Raw genomic sequence first — 15133 nt, forward strand, 5'->3', positions numbered from 1 at the left:
CGAGATCGCGCCATTGCACTCCAGCCTGGGTAATAAGAGCGAAACTCCGTCTCAAAAAAAAAAAAAAAAAAAAAAAAAAAGGCAAAATTTTAGTTCTGGAGAACATCTTTGGTTGCTAGGGGTTGCAGTTGGGGAAAAGAGTTGACTACAAAGATGTAGCCTGAGGAAATTTTGGGAGTGATTTATGTGTTTTGTTTCTTAGTTGTGGTGTGATTACATAACTGCATGCATTGATCAAAACTCAAATAACTGTACACCAAAAGAGTAGAGTTTACTGTTTATAAAATTGAAAATAAAGTTTTTAAAACAAAAGACAGATGGAAAATACGAAAAGGATTGAATAACACAACTGTTTTTTTTCTGAAGATAATTTTGGAAAATAAATATTTTCTTATACTTAGGCATAAACAATGTGTGCATAGAAATTCCAGAACTCTATTAATCACTTAATCTCAAGCATTTCATGGCCTCCCCTTTCTCTATTGCAGAACTACTTGTTTTACAACTAGTAAACGGTAAAGGGGGGGATCTTCTGTGAATATTTTAGAGTCTTGGTATATAAATTTGTGTCATGTACTAGACACAATATGTTGGTAACAATTTATTTTCCAAACTAATCAGGATACATTCTATATAGAAGCAGGAGAAATTTGCATTGTGTTTTAAGAACCTTTCAATATTGAGAGCTATCAATCTAGAGTAATAACAAGAAAGACAGTTGTCAGTCTTTTTAATAATAAGGTAGAATCTTGTTTATTTGAAAGGGACAGTTTCTTTGTGGCAGGTGGTTAAACTAGAATACCTTTTAAAATTATCTTCCAAGGTAATTGTATAACATTTATAACCAAGATGTGACTCTTAGGATGTAAGTAAATGCCATCATGTCACCATTAGATGTTAAGTCTAATACAGTGTTATGAATTGGTTCGCAGGTCTTGTTAACTGGATTAATCAGCTTTTCTGCAGCGTGCATCATAATTGGATGTGTGGTTATAATATTCAATAAAGAGTCATGGGATTTGCAATCTTGCCTATTCTTTAGCATCACCCTTAGCATTACTGATCCTCTTCATTCTGTGAATTCGCTGAGAACTATTGGTATGTCACATTTATTTATCTCTCTCATCTTGAAAATATAAGGGTACATCATTTTCTTTTTATTATATTGTTCTTGCATGAATTGTGCACTCAGAATAATAAGAATCTGCTTTTGCTTTTAACCTTGGGGGGTAGAGCAATGATTGAAGAAGACAGTGCAAATAAGACAGCCACTGAGGAGATGAGATACATAGCATCAATTATAATCTCCAAGGAAGATTTTCAGTTTTTTTTTTCAAAGAGAATGTAACCTTTCTAGAAGGTGATAAAAATTGGCATTCTTGTTCTGCTCCAGTGAGTTAGCCACAAGGTCGATATTCTAAGTTGGTGAGTTTGTTTACCAATCAGGGGAAACACTAAGATCCCTATTGAGACTTTTTCAAGGCCTTGGTACCTCTTGTTAGAACTGCCTCCATTTGGAGTTCTAAGGTTTGGCAAGTGGTGGAGAGGGGGTTATGGTGTATGTTCAAGAAAAGGGGTGAGGATATAGTCTGGCACTCAGATATGTTATTACTCAATAAAAACTTGTTCCCAAGAAGTTTGGAGTCCTGCACTATTTCCCATATTATTTGGCAAGGTGGAAGATGATTTCATTCTGAAATATCCCCCTATTGTCAGGTTTTTTCCTTTATTTCTTCAAAAAAAAAAACCACACCAAAACAGGATACATATACAGAATGTGCAGGTTTATTACATAGGTATATGTGTGCCATGGTGGTTTGCTGCACCTATTGACTTGTACTCTAAGCTCCCTCCCCTCACTCCCACCCGCTAACAGGCCCCGGTGTCCATGGGTTCTCATTGTTCTCACTTATGAGTGAGAACATGTGGTGTTTGGTTCTCTGTTCCTGTGTTAGTTTTCTGAAGATGATGGCTTCAAGCTTCAGCCATATCCCTGCAAGGGACATGATCTCATTTCTTTTTATGGCTGCGTAGTATTCCATGGTATATATGCACCATATATATATATATATTTTTTATCTAGTCTATCATGGATGGGCATTTGGGTTGGTTCCATGTCTTTGCTATTGTAAATAGTGCTGCAATAAACATACATGTTCATGTGTCTTTATAGTAGAATGATTTACATTCCTTTGGGAATATACCCAGTAATGGGATGGCTGGGTCAAATGGTCAGGTTTTATTAACACAGCAATATCAACATGAATGGCTAGATGCTTTGGTTTCTGTTTTGACACAGAAATATTTTCCTAACCAATTTTAAAGCATCAGTTGTATTTAGTGAAAATATATTACCTTATGATTGGAGTGAGAAACCTCCAACCTTTCCAGCATACGATATTCTTATTTTCATACCCGTGGGAAAACACAGGGTTTTAGGCACTTTTGGTGGTTCTGTTCTAAATTGTTACACGGTTGATATATTTCTCAAAGATTCTGATCCTGTTCTCTTTTTTCTCTTTGCACCCCTAAGTACAATTTTATTTCTCTCTTTCCTTACCTGTCTTTTTCTTTCAACCATTTGTATTTACCTCTTGTTTTATTACCTCATTCTCTTCCCATACTCTATTGACTGTAAATGGTTATAATAAACTATAATGTTATTTATTGCAGTTGCAACATTCATATTTTTTTTAAAGGAGTACAGTAGAAAGGCTTCTTTTTTTTTTTTTTTTTTTTTTTTGAGATGGAGATTTGCTATATCCCCCAGGGTGGAGTGCAATGGCGTAATCTTGGCTTACGGCAACCTCTGCCCCCTGGGTTCAAGCAATTCTCCTGCCTCAGCCTCCTGAGTATCTGGGATTATAGGTGTGTACCATTATAGCTGGCTAATTTTTCTATTTTTAGTACAGATGAAGTTTCTCCATGTTGGCCAGGCTGGTCTGGAACTCCTGACCTCAAGTGATCCGCCCACTTTGGCCTCCTGAAGTGCTGGGACTTCAGGGATGAGCCACCTCACCCAGTTGACAGTCTTCTATTTCTTTAAGACAAAATTTTAAGTGAAGGTATTTTGTTGACTCTTAATTCACATTTTTTTTTTTAATGTCAGCAACACTCAGGAGGTTAGATGGATTCTGGATCCAGTAGCATTGTCTCCTGATAAGACAAATTTGACTTATTTTTACGGGGAAAGTCACTCTCACTTGTTTTGGGTGTTGGCAGGGCCATCATGTTGTCCCTTTGTGTGAATTAGAAAAATAATTCTTTCTTCAAAACAGTTTTCTTCTATTTAATAGTCATAAGATATTAATTTTTTTAAGGAAAAGCTATTTTTGGCCATATGCCTAAAATTATCATAATATACAGAACTACAATTTCTACAATGTTAATAGCATTTCTTTTGATGAGGTGCCTGCCTGCATTGTAAACCTGTACAACCTAAATCTAAGGTGGACTGGCCTAGTCAAAAACGTAGTGGACATTTATATGTAAGTTAAAAGGAAATTGTCTATTCATTACCTGTTTTTAAAAGAGTGCAAGGGCTTAAATAACTTTTATTTTAAAGCAAATCTGGAAGACGATCTTGTGAAGAAATAAAATACAGAGTTTTAGTATGATCTCAATTGAGTGAAAAGAACCATTTACTCAGAAAATGACTTCAATTTAAAAATGGTTACATGTGGGTCATCACATAATTACAAAAAATTTTAAAAATTCTTTCCTTTTCCAAATTTTACAATGAATCAATATAAATTAGGTCCACATTAAGCCAAAAAAGAAGGTGGAGAGTAATTCTTACTGTGTCTTACTGTTAAAAATAACTATAAATCGAATCCAAAAGGTATAAATGGCTTTATACACCAAGCCTTATACTTTACTTGTTCTGATTAGCTCACAAATGTGAGAGAAGAATTAAAGGATTTCTTCACCAGATAAATCAAATGTGCTAATAGTCTCTCAACCTGTTTAACCAGTATTTTTATGCCTTCTGCCATGATTATGGTAGTAAGTTAGTAACAAGTAGTAAAATGAGATGATTGTGACTGTTAATAACAGCGGATTAGACACTGCAGAGGAAAGGATGAGAAAACTTGAGGATGTAGCGATAGAAACTATCTAGAATGAAACACAGAGAGAAAAAGACTAGAAAACATGAACTGAACATTAGTGAGCTGTGGACAATTTCAAATGACCTAATATATAAGTCCCCGAAAGAATAGAGAGGGAGGAACAAAAAATTTGAAGAAATCCTGGAGGAAAAATTTCTGAATTTTGATAATAATGAATGCTACAAATTCAACAAGCTCAATAAACTGCAGGCCCAAGAAATATGAAGAAGACTACACCAAAGCACATAAAAAGCAAATTCCTTAGAACCAACGATAAAGAGAAAATTTTCAAAGCAGCCAGAAACAAAAGACACTTTGTATTCAGAGGAACAAAAATAATGACAACAGACTTAGAATTCTATACTCAGTGAAAATATCTTTTAAAAGAGTAAAATGAAGACTTTCTTAAACGTACAAAAGCTGGAAGAATTTATCATCAGCAGGCCTGTACTACAAAATTGTTAAAACTCTTCTAGGCAGAAAGAAAATGATGTTAGATGGAAAGTTGGATGTGGAATTTTATCTACTCAAGCCTCTGGAAATCACAGCCAATTTATTTTTGTTCTCTATGTAGTTGTCTATCACGGACATTTCATATAAATCAAATCAGATAATATGTGGCTTTTGTGTCTGGCTTCTTTCACTTAGTATAATGTTTTCAAGGTTCAGGTTGTAGTGTGTATCAGTAAGTACTTCATTCCTTTTTGTGGAGCAATAATATTCCATTGTAGGAATATATACATGTATTTATCCATTTGTCAGCTGACAGACATTGAGTTGTTTCTACCTTGTGGCTCTTACGAATAATACTATTATAAATATGTACAAATCTTCAAGTGGTCATACATTTTCAATTATCTTGGGTACATACCTAGAAGTAGAATTGCTGGGGTCGTAATTTGTCCTTATTTCTAAAATGAGATTATTTTGGAATCTGATTCAGGTTTATTCAAACTAAACGTGTTATCTGGAGAAGTATTTGTCTCATTCTGCAACTCAAGTATGATTGAGACAATGAGCAATACAGGCAGTGCTCTCGCCATGTTTCTTTGCCATTGCAAATACAGGAGGCACAATAGAGAAGTTTAAAAATGGTGATTGTGATTGTCTTACAGACTCATCCCAGTCATAGTTGCCTTGTTTTTTTCCTTTTTTCTTTTTCTGTTCTTTTTCTTCTGTTTTTGCTTCCTGTGCAAGAACATTACTTTCATGTAGCATATTAAGTTATATTTTGTATTTACTTTTTCAGGCATTTCTAAAATATATATTGATCTCATTAGAGGAGAATCAGTGATCATTTGTAGCATCACATCAATTTTTTTTGGAATTTTTCGGAACAAGATAATTCACCTTTCTATTTTTAGAGGTAGGAGCATTTTTTTGGTCTGTATATTTTCTCAAACCATTCTAATTAAAATTAAGATACATTCAAGATGTTTTAATGTACTGCTTTCTCTATACTTTATTCTTGTGCTGATTACAATGATATATTGATTAACAAGAAAAAAATCATAGTTGGTTATTTGTATCCATGAATGCAACCAACTGCAGAACAAAAATATTTGGAAAAACTCAATGAAAATAACAATATGGGCCGGGCGCGGTGGCTCACGCCTGTAATCCCAGCACTTTGGGAGGCTGAGGCGGGTGGATCATGAGGTCAAGAGATCGAGACCATCCTGGTCAACATGGTGAAACCCCGTCTCCACTAAAAGTACAAAAAATTAGCTGGGCTTGGTGGCGCGTGCCTGTAATCCCAGCTACTCAGAAGCCTGAGGCAGGAGAATTGCCTGAACCCAGGAGGTGGAGGTTGCGGTGAGCCGAGATCGCACCATTGCACTCCAGCCTGAGTAACAAGAGCAAAACTCCATCTCAAAAAAACAAAACAAAATAAAACAATATAATACAACAATAAACATGCAAATTAAAAAATATATATAGTATAACAACTATTTATATAGTATTTACATCGTATTAAGTATTACAAGTAACCTAGAGATGATTTAAAGTACACCGGAGTATGTGCTGTAGGTTATATGCAAATATTATGCTATTTTATATCAGGGTTTTGAGGATCTGCAGATTTTGATATCCAAAGGGGTTCCTGGAACCAATGACCCATGGATACCCGAGGGAGGACTGCATGTGTGTTCCTGGACATTAAGGGGGAAAGAACATTTAAAATGTTTTAGTTTTTCTCAATATGCATAAATGTATGTGTCCACACATAGATAATTATATCAGCTGACTCAGACTTACTTCTTGCCTGGATCAATCTGGATCTCAATGAATGAGTGCTAAGAATTGGATTGGTTCTGGATTTGGGTCTGAGAGTAAAAGCAGAATGCTCTATGCAGGACTGGAGAGTCCAGTCCTAGAAGTGACAAGAGCCAGACTCCTGCAGCTGAAGACCACTGGGACATGAAGCATGTTGCCTTGCTAGGTTTCCAGATGTGGTACTAGTAGAGGCGAAAAGGAAAAAAAAATCACAGTATGAAGGGGAAAAATGTGTTTTCCTGATATACTTTTGAGATAGTCACAAAATGAGGAAGATACTAAAAGGAGAAAGAAATATTGATGAATAAAGTGGGGTTTGCAGTGCTTCTCAGTGAGGGAGCTATCGGGCATTGGGATGGGACAATTTCTGTCATTGAGGACTATCCTGATAGCTACCCATTAACTGCCACTAGTGCCCACAGTTATGGTGACTAATGGACATTTTTCCTCTTCATTTTCCAATGTCTCCTGGGCTGGGGGCAAGGTCATCAACTAACTGCAGGTTGGCAGTGACCCCGGGCCTGACTAGCTTGGTCTTGACATAGTTTATCTAAAAATTTTTAATTTGGATTTTTTTGTTTGTTTGTTTAGATATTCACTCTAAACCAGTTTGTCACAGTTTTTCACATTTATTCTCCTCACCTTTCTTCTGAGGACATTTGAATCTTCTTTCCCTAGATAAACAAATCTTAAACTACAGACCATAAAGGAAGGATATTCTAAGAGAGCCTCTTTCACCAGACTTTCACGGGACACTTCTATTTGCTGAAAGATTAGGTCCCCACTCAAAAATCACACCAGCAAATCAAAGTGCAAAGACCTAAATGCCATCAATGAAAGAAATGAAAGTTATGGCTCAACTTTTTATTTCTTATTTCTTATTTATTTACAGTGTTACATGCAGCCATTGGAATCATTTTGGACATTTTTGGAAGCATAGTATTTGGATATTGGTGTGCAAGAATCATTCAGTTTATATTGGCTGACCTTTTTATCAATATGCTGACTGATATCATTCTCTGCTTTTCAATGGTGTACATGACTTTCTATATTGGTAAGGCAGAAATAAATACAAAAAGTACTGTCCTCAAAGTAAGCTTTATGCACCTTTATTTTTTTCCTGATCTTGAATCCAGTTCTTCTTTCCAACATCTTCTTTTTGTGGCCCCACTGTGTGTCTTGTCATACTATCTTACTGTTACCTCTAGCCCTTTCCTGGTCTTTCTTAATATCCTCTTTATTTTAACTCTACGTCCCATTTCCTTGCACTGTTCTCTGTGGTTATTCGCCTATTCTTTTTGAACTCTTCCTTTGACCTTGTATATAATCACCAGCATTCACTGGGCAGAGGAATCAACACTGAACTCTGCTCTAACCCTGAACAAACCATCTGCAAACTGAGAAGGCTGGGAGAGATGCTCCTGAGGCCTTTCTAGATCAACAGCCTTTAATACAATGGTTGCCAAATTGAGAAGACTGTAGAAATGGCAGCCTTTACTTAGGCTAGGAGTCAGGAAAGGAGAGGTATATTTATTGTTGAAAGAGAAGCAGGAGAGTGAAATAATCACATGAGTAAGAGTGTCCAGCACTGGCTGACCTTCGGCTAGTTTAGTCCAGTGAAACAGAGATTTAAGTGTTTACTGGCCTGACTGAGGTGCCCAGTCCCTAAAAGACATAGTAACTGTGGCCAAACTGTCAGATTCCACTTTTGCTCTCATCTCACACAGTGAAGCAACTTCTGTTCTTGAAAGACCTCAGGTATCAAGAGATTAATTGTTTCTCTTTCACCTACAGTTACCTAAAGCGCTGCATCTTTTACAGATTCCTGAGGGTTGCTCACTGCCCTGAGTCAATAAAATCATAGAAAACATTCACTGAAGTTTCCTTTCCTTCAAATGTCTTCATCTTTTTTTCTTCTCCTGTGCTGCGTTTTATAGATGCCTTAAATGTTTGAAGAAAAAAAATTTAGTCTATCTACTTCACTGTGAGTTCCTTGAGGTGAAGACTGTCTCTTAGTCATCTTCCTATTTGTTCTCTTTTCTATGTTTGCAGCTTGCCATATGCCTGATAGTAATTTAACACATGTTGGTTGAGTAAACTACTACTAGTCCTTGAAGAGCTTTGGAGTTGGGCAGACTTGAGTTCAAATCTCAGCTCTGCAATTTATTAGCTTGGTAACCCTGGAAAATTACTTAACCGGTCTATGGTTCACTTTCCTTATCTTTAAAAGTAGTATGACAGGCCGGGTGCAGTGGCTCATGCCTTTAATCCAGCACTTTGGGAGGCTGAGGTGAGTGGATCACTTGAGGCCAGGAGTTTGAGACCAGCCTGGCCAATATAGTGAAACCCTGTCTCTACTAAAAGGAAAAAATTTAGCCAGGTGTGGTGGCTCATGCCTGTAATCCCAGCTACTTGGGAGGCTGAGGCACAAGAATCCCTTCTACCTCGGAGGCAGAGTTTGCAGTGGGCCAAGATCACGCCATTGCACTCCAGCCTGGGCAGTGGAGCAGGACTCTGTCTCAAAAAAAAAAAGTATAAATTAGTTCAACCATTATGGAAGACAGTGTGGTGATTCCTCAAGGAGCTAGAATTAGAAATTCCACTGGACCCAGCAATCCCATTACTGGGTATATACCCAAAGGATTATAAATCATTCTATTATAAAGACACTGCACACGTATGTTCATTGTGGCACTGTTTATGATAGCAAAGACCTGGAACCAACCCAAATGCCCATCAATGATAGATTGGACAAGGAAAATGTGGCACATCTACACCATGGAATACCATGCAGCCATAAAAAATGACAAGTTTGTGTCCTTTTTAGAGACATAGATTAATCTAGAAACCATCGTTCTCAGCAAACTGACACAAGAACAGAAACCAAACACTGCATGTTCTCACTCATAGGTGGGAGATGAATAATGAGAACACTTGGGCGCAGGGAAGGGAACAACACTCACAGGGCCAGTTGGGGGGAGATGAAGGAGAGCGGAGGTAAGGGACAGTTGGTTGCATTTGTTCAGGAAGACTTACTGCAGAGTATGAATGAACTATAGAAGGTAGGGATTTTACACTAACCATTCAGGCTTAAATACATACCAGAGTCAGCACTTATGTGTGCTATATATACTGATTTCAGCCAATGATTCTTTGGTGCTTCAAGGCAGCACTGTGCCACTGCTCAGAAAGAAAGCTTGCTAGGTAGCCTCTTGTTTTAGGTTGAATTGCATTCCCCCAAAGGATGTTGAAGTCCTGCATTCCAGTACCTGTAAATGTGACTTTATTTGGAAATAGGTCCTTTGCAGATAACTAAGTTAAGATGAGTTCATTACAGTGGGTCCTAATCCAGTATGACTGTATCCTTATAAAAAGGGAAATTTGGACACAGAAACAGACACACATAGAGGGAAGATTACATGAAGATGCAGAGAGAATACCAGCTATAAGCCAAAGGATGCTTGAAACTACCAGAAGCTAGGAGAGAGGCCTGGGACAGAATCTCCCTCACAGCCCTCAGAAGGAACCAACCCTGTTGATCTTGGACTTATAGCTCCAGAACTGAGAGACAATACATTTCTGCTGTTTAAGCCCCCCAGTTTGTGCTATTCCATTTGGCCTCCCCTGGAAACCAATACACCTCCCATAATTACACTTTCCTCTGCTTCAGGAATTAAAAAACAATGTCAGGCAGTCCTTTACTCATACTTAGTAAGTTCCTGACGGCAAAGTCAAAAATAGGTAGTGTCATAAGGAGATGTTCCATAACCAAAGAGCTATAATGTAGATAAAATTCTCACTTATACATTCTCTAATGTTAACATTTCTTTCACGTTGTTTAATTTTTTTTTCCCCCCTCACTTAAGCTTAAGTCCAGAGAGCATCTGATTGAGGTTGGAGAGTCACCTCTTGGAATGCTGATGTATAATTCATGAAAGAACATGGGTTCTCTAAAAGTGTAGGCTAGATGCATTCCTCCTAGCAAGGAGGAATATTTTATTAAGTGATGATGTTTAGAATTTTGGGGGCAATGGAGATAATAAAAAGTGGAAGGACTTTTTATTATCTTTATAATTGTTTTAAAAGTCTACAAACAATGCATCCCCCTTGTTGCCTGTAACTGGGGCTTATTACTTACACTGTCCCTTCTTTTTAAACCCTAATTATTGAAAAATAGTTTCCCTGTCATCACAGTTTGCAGCACTCCTGGTTTTATTGTCATTGGTTATTTAAGGTAAATTCAGTTAAATAGGTAGATATAAAGAAGTCTAAAGTGAACTTAAGTGATTAGATAAACTGAAAGAATAGTAAACGCCTCTTTAAATTAATAAATATTAATTTACTAAGGAATAAAGTAGATACAAACAACAGCATGATAGTATTATCACTTTTTCATTGCTTTAAAAGTGTGCCAAGCATATGAGTCATAACTATTTTATGCCTGTTTTATAGTTGCAGGGCCATTAATGGAGGAAGGTGAGGCCACATTCCAAGAGCAACCAGCTCTGCTTTGCTCCAAAGCACTTCCATTCCTACCTCTCATGTTCTTTGTCTTCCTTTCTGTCTGATGGTTTTAATGTGCTATTTGAAGACTCTGTGGTCTAAGACTATCAGTATTTTTGATATTCAAACATCCTTCAGGTTGGTTTTCCTGCCTCAGACTATTAATACATTTATACACTTGTTTAGAGCCCAGCAAATTACAAGTTTAAATAGGAAGGTCAATATCAGCAAAAGAAAAGCAGGTGTAAGGAACTGGGGTCATTACAAGCACTGAGCTTGGCTCACAACTCCTGGCACATGTAGTGCAGTATTCCTGAGATGCTTGAAGGACACCTTGAGGGCTGTTGAACTTATTTTTCCATGAGCCCTATCCTCAATGATGGTCTCCAACGAGTTGGCAAACTGCAACTCTTGGGCCAAATCTGCCTGTTAGCTGAAAATAGATTTTACATTTTAAAATGGCACAAAAGAATATTTTATGGCATATGAAAATTATGTGAAATTTGGACTTCAGTGTCTAATAACCGAGTTTTACTGGACACACCCATTTACCTATTATCTATGGCTGCTTTTGCACTACAGTAGCTGAATTGAGCCATTGTAACAGAGGCTGTATGGTTCACAAACATTAATATTTACTATCTGGCCCTTTACAGAAAAAGTTAGCCAGCCCCCAGTTTACTGGATTAGGTCAATCCCTTGAAGCAACTTTCTAAGAACTACTACTCCTCTTAAGATTCCCACCAATTCATTCAAGATAAAGTATCTCAGTGTACAGATCTGAATGCATTTCGTTTGATTCATTTGTTTATTTTTTCTCCCCAGTGGAATATTTAGGAATGTCAGGGGTTCTTGCCTTAGCCACTGTAGGACTGAATTTAGACTCTTTAACCTTTAGACCGAGGATCGAATTTGTAATTACTAGGTAAGTTTCCTATCGTGCACTTGGATAGATCTCATAGCAGTTTAGTGCCTAAGGGATCTCATCTTCATGTACACTAATAAAATTCTTTTTCCATAGCTTTTTTTTTAATCCTTAAAAATTTTATTTTTGCTATCCGTTATATTTGAAAAGAATTTAAGGTGCCAACAATTATCAGCATTAATGGATACTCCGGTTATGAATAAGTATCAGTGGCTCAGAGACCATGGTGTTTTTTGTATATAACCTGATAAAAATTTACTTTGAACTGTGGAGATTTTTAAAAATATATTATTTCTTTGTTTCCTTCATAATATACCTAAATAACAGTATATCAATATGGGAAGAGCTGGAAAAGAAGAGTAGCAGAAACATGTAACATCAACAAAACTCTCACCTGCCCTTTACTCCTGGTAATAAATGCCACGTGGACATTTCTGGACAGAGGGAAAATCATTTGCCTGTCTGTGCATGCAAAAAATAAATTAGCCTTTCTCTTAGAGACTATGATAAATTAGAGAATTGGTTAAGAATTATTGGATACCAGATCAGCGTCTAATGTAGAAATTTCCACATCAGATGAAAACAAATGTCGAACTGAGAAAAATAAGCCATAATCTTGAGTTTTCCCATGAAAATTAATTTATTTAATGTATGGACTATGCATTACTGTAAAATTATGTTCATCCTACCTTTTTTGTTGTTTATACTATCCTTTCTTTTATGACATTTCAATGACAGAAGATAGTATTTTCTTGCCTACTTGGCAAAAGAAAAAAAAACATGAGCACCTAAAACTATTCCATATTTGTATGTATGTAAACGAAACTTTACTGTGTTTTTTAAATCCAGAAGCTTGGGAATAACTAGTCATAGAACATCTATTTGGCATAATGCCTGAATTTAGACAGTTTCCTGAGTAGTGCTGTCTGTTGACATCGTTATAAATTACTTTCTATTCACTCAATTATTTATTTTTTCACCCATTCAACCCAATCCTTTCTTAACATCTGCTGTGGTTTGGATATTGCATCTTAGGTCTGGGGCTGCAAAAATAAGTCCCTTTTCAGAGGTGCTTATTGTTAAGCGGCAGACGTGTTTATATAAGAAAGTAACAATATGTGTGAATAAGCATGTATTTATTCAAGTTCTGCATTTACGTAATGCATTTTTTAGGTCTTGTGGAGAGATTTTAAAAAAAAGTTTTTTGAGACAGGATCTTGCTTTGCCTCCCAGGCTGAAGGGCAATGGCACTATCAGAGCACACTATGGCCTCCACCTCCAGGGCTCAAGCGATCATCCCACCTCAGCCTCTCAAGTAGCTGGGACTACAGTCATGCTCCATGATACCTGGCTAGTTTTTTGTATTTTTTGTAGAGATGAGGTTTCACCATGTTTCTCAGGCTGGTCTCAAACCCCTGGGCTCGAGCAATCTTCCCTCCTCAGCCTCCCAAAGTGTTGGTACTACATGCATGAGCCACCATGCCCAGCTGAGGTTTTTGAAAAAGTATTTAATTCAGTCAGTTATTCCATGACTTCTGAATTTTTTGAAAACTATGCAGTAGAGTTTGAGGTCCCCCTACTCTTTCCCTGTAGGGATTTGAAATCAGTTGAATCAAGAGATAGAAATCACTTGGAGAACCAAACTATTTCCTTAATTGGGGTAATGCCGTATGTATCAAAGAACATGGTTTATATCTGTAGCTAAAATGAAGCTTCCTTATGCTTCTTTCTGAGCGTAAATTTTGAGATCCACCTGTAAGGAGGCTGGTTGGTGGGGCAAACACACTTACCCAGTCAGCTGAAAGAGAAAGTCCTAAGAGAGAATCTAGAGGAGGCAGGTCTTGAGATCTGCTTGTGGAAATCACACTTGGCCCTGACCCAGGTGTGCTATGACGTGGAACTATACAGAACATGTACTCTACTGAGTCCTCAGTCCCATGTCCTAACCCATGTGCTCTGGTCTACTCAGAATCTCTGTGGGTGGTTCTGTCAATTTTTAGAATTCAATCTGGGTGATTCTAATGCTTGCTTCTGCTTAAAAACTATAGTAGTGCAGAGTCGGCACTGTAGGAATTCAGAGCAGGACCGCTACCACCTAGGGTGCTTAAGAGGCTTTCATGGACAATGTGGGGCTAGAGTTAGACTTACAAGACTTTTAGGAATTCAGGAGGCAGGAAAGCAGACAGGGTAGACTTTCAAAGTAAATAGAAGAGCACATGTGAGTCACAGAGGCAGAAGTTGTGCAGAGAGCATTAAGATGATCTGGTTAGCTATTGCAAAGTCAAAGTTACTGAGGTACCTCCTAGTAGCAATATAACTCTGGGTTTAGCAGATGCAACAGTTGATATGCTGCCAGAAAATCCCAGAGAAACTGATAAATCATCAGCTGGGAGAGGTCCTCATTTTTCTGCCTTGCTGTTATTATTCTACTGTGAGAAGCAGCCCATGGGTATTGGTGTGATGTGGGTAATGAAAAATATGGAACTGGGTGTTTTTAGATCCAACAAAATTCTTTTAAATGTTGACTGTAACAGAGATGAAGGCAAGGGCCTCTGCTAAGACAGTGAAAGGTATAAGATACATGCTTTCATGTGAAAAAAAAAATTTATTTAAGATGTATTGCTTAAAATGTCATTTCCTTTTCATTCATCCTAGGTTCTTAAGAATGTTTTCATCTGTATATGAACATTTAATATATGCTTTCTCTGGCATTGTGATTGGATGCGGAGAAAGCAACCATTATGAATTTCACACCATAATTTTCATACTCATCTTATTTGCAACAGTGAATTTAGTAAGGTAAGAATAATATTTTAAGGTTTGTTTACTAAGCTTAGATTCTCAAGCTCAGAATTAGAATTAGGAAGCAGTGGCATATCGCAAAATGGGACCTGAACATGGAGCCAGGAAACCTGCCTTTTTGTCAAGGCTTTGACAGTAGCTTGCTGTGCAACTTGGGATAAGTGTGTGTAGTTTTCAAGATTTTATCCATAAAATGAGAGGGATTGGCATCACCTGTAAGCTAGACAGAAATGCAAAATCATGGGCCTATTTCAACCTACTAAATTGAATCTCTAAGTATGAGAGCCAGGAAATATGCTCTGCCATGAGAGCTCATATGTAAGCTGAGATCGGTCATAAAGGAAGAAACGTGGCTTTAGCACACTGTTTGACTCAGGTATACATCCATTATCTAATTTCATCTGCATAACAACACTAGGAGATAAGAATTATCATCTCCAATTATTTATCTCTGTTATTTTCTACACTTTGAAGAAATCAGCCCCCAGAAAAGCAAAGGACCTTGTCCAAGGTCAAA

General features: G+C 37.3%; 1 protein-coding gene across 1 annotated transcript in view; it reads left to right on the plus strand.

Moving 5' to 3' along the window:
• The window catches only part of SLC9C2 (solute carrier family 9 member C2 (putative)), a 66984-nt gene that overhangs the window by 8453 nt on the left and 43398 nt on the right, over positions 1 to 15133 (plus strand). Inside the window, exons 4-8 of the mRNA XM_003925439.3 lie at positions 933 to 1098; positions 5359 to 5475; positions 7279 to 7440; positions 11715 to 11814; positions 14470 to 14613. Of these exons, the coding sequence (XP_003925488.3) occupies positions 933 to 1098; positions 5359 to 5475; positions 7279 to 7440; positions 11715 to 11814; positions 14470 to 14613 (689 nt within the window). The remainder of the gene's footprint in view (positions 1 to 932; positions 1099 to 5358; positions 5476 to 7278; positions 7441 to 11714; positions 11815 to 14469; positions 14614 to 15133) is intronic.

The sequence above is a fragment of the Saimiri boliviensis genome, chromosome 19 (assembly GCF_048565385.1).
Source record: "Saimiri boliviensis isolate mSaiBol1 chromosome 19, mSaiBol1.pri, whole genome shotgun sequence".
Taxonomy (NCBI): domain Eukaryota; kingdom Metazoa; phylum Chordata; class Mammalia; order Primates; family Cebidae; genus Saimiri; species Saimiri boliviensis.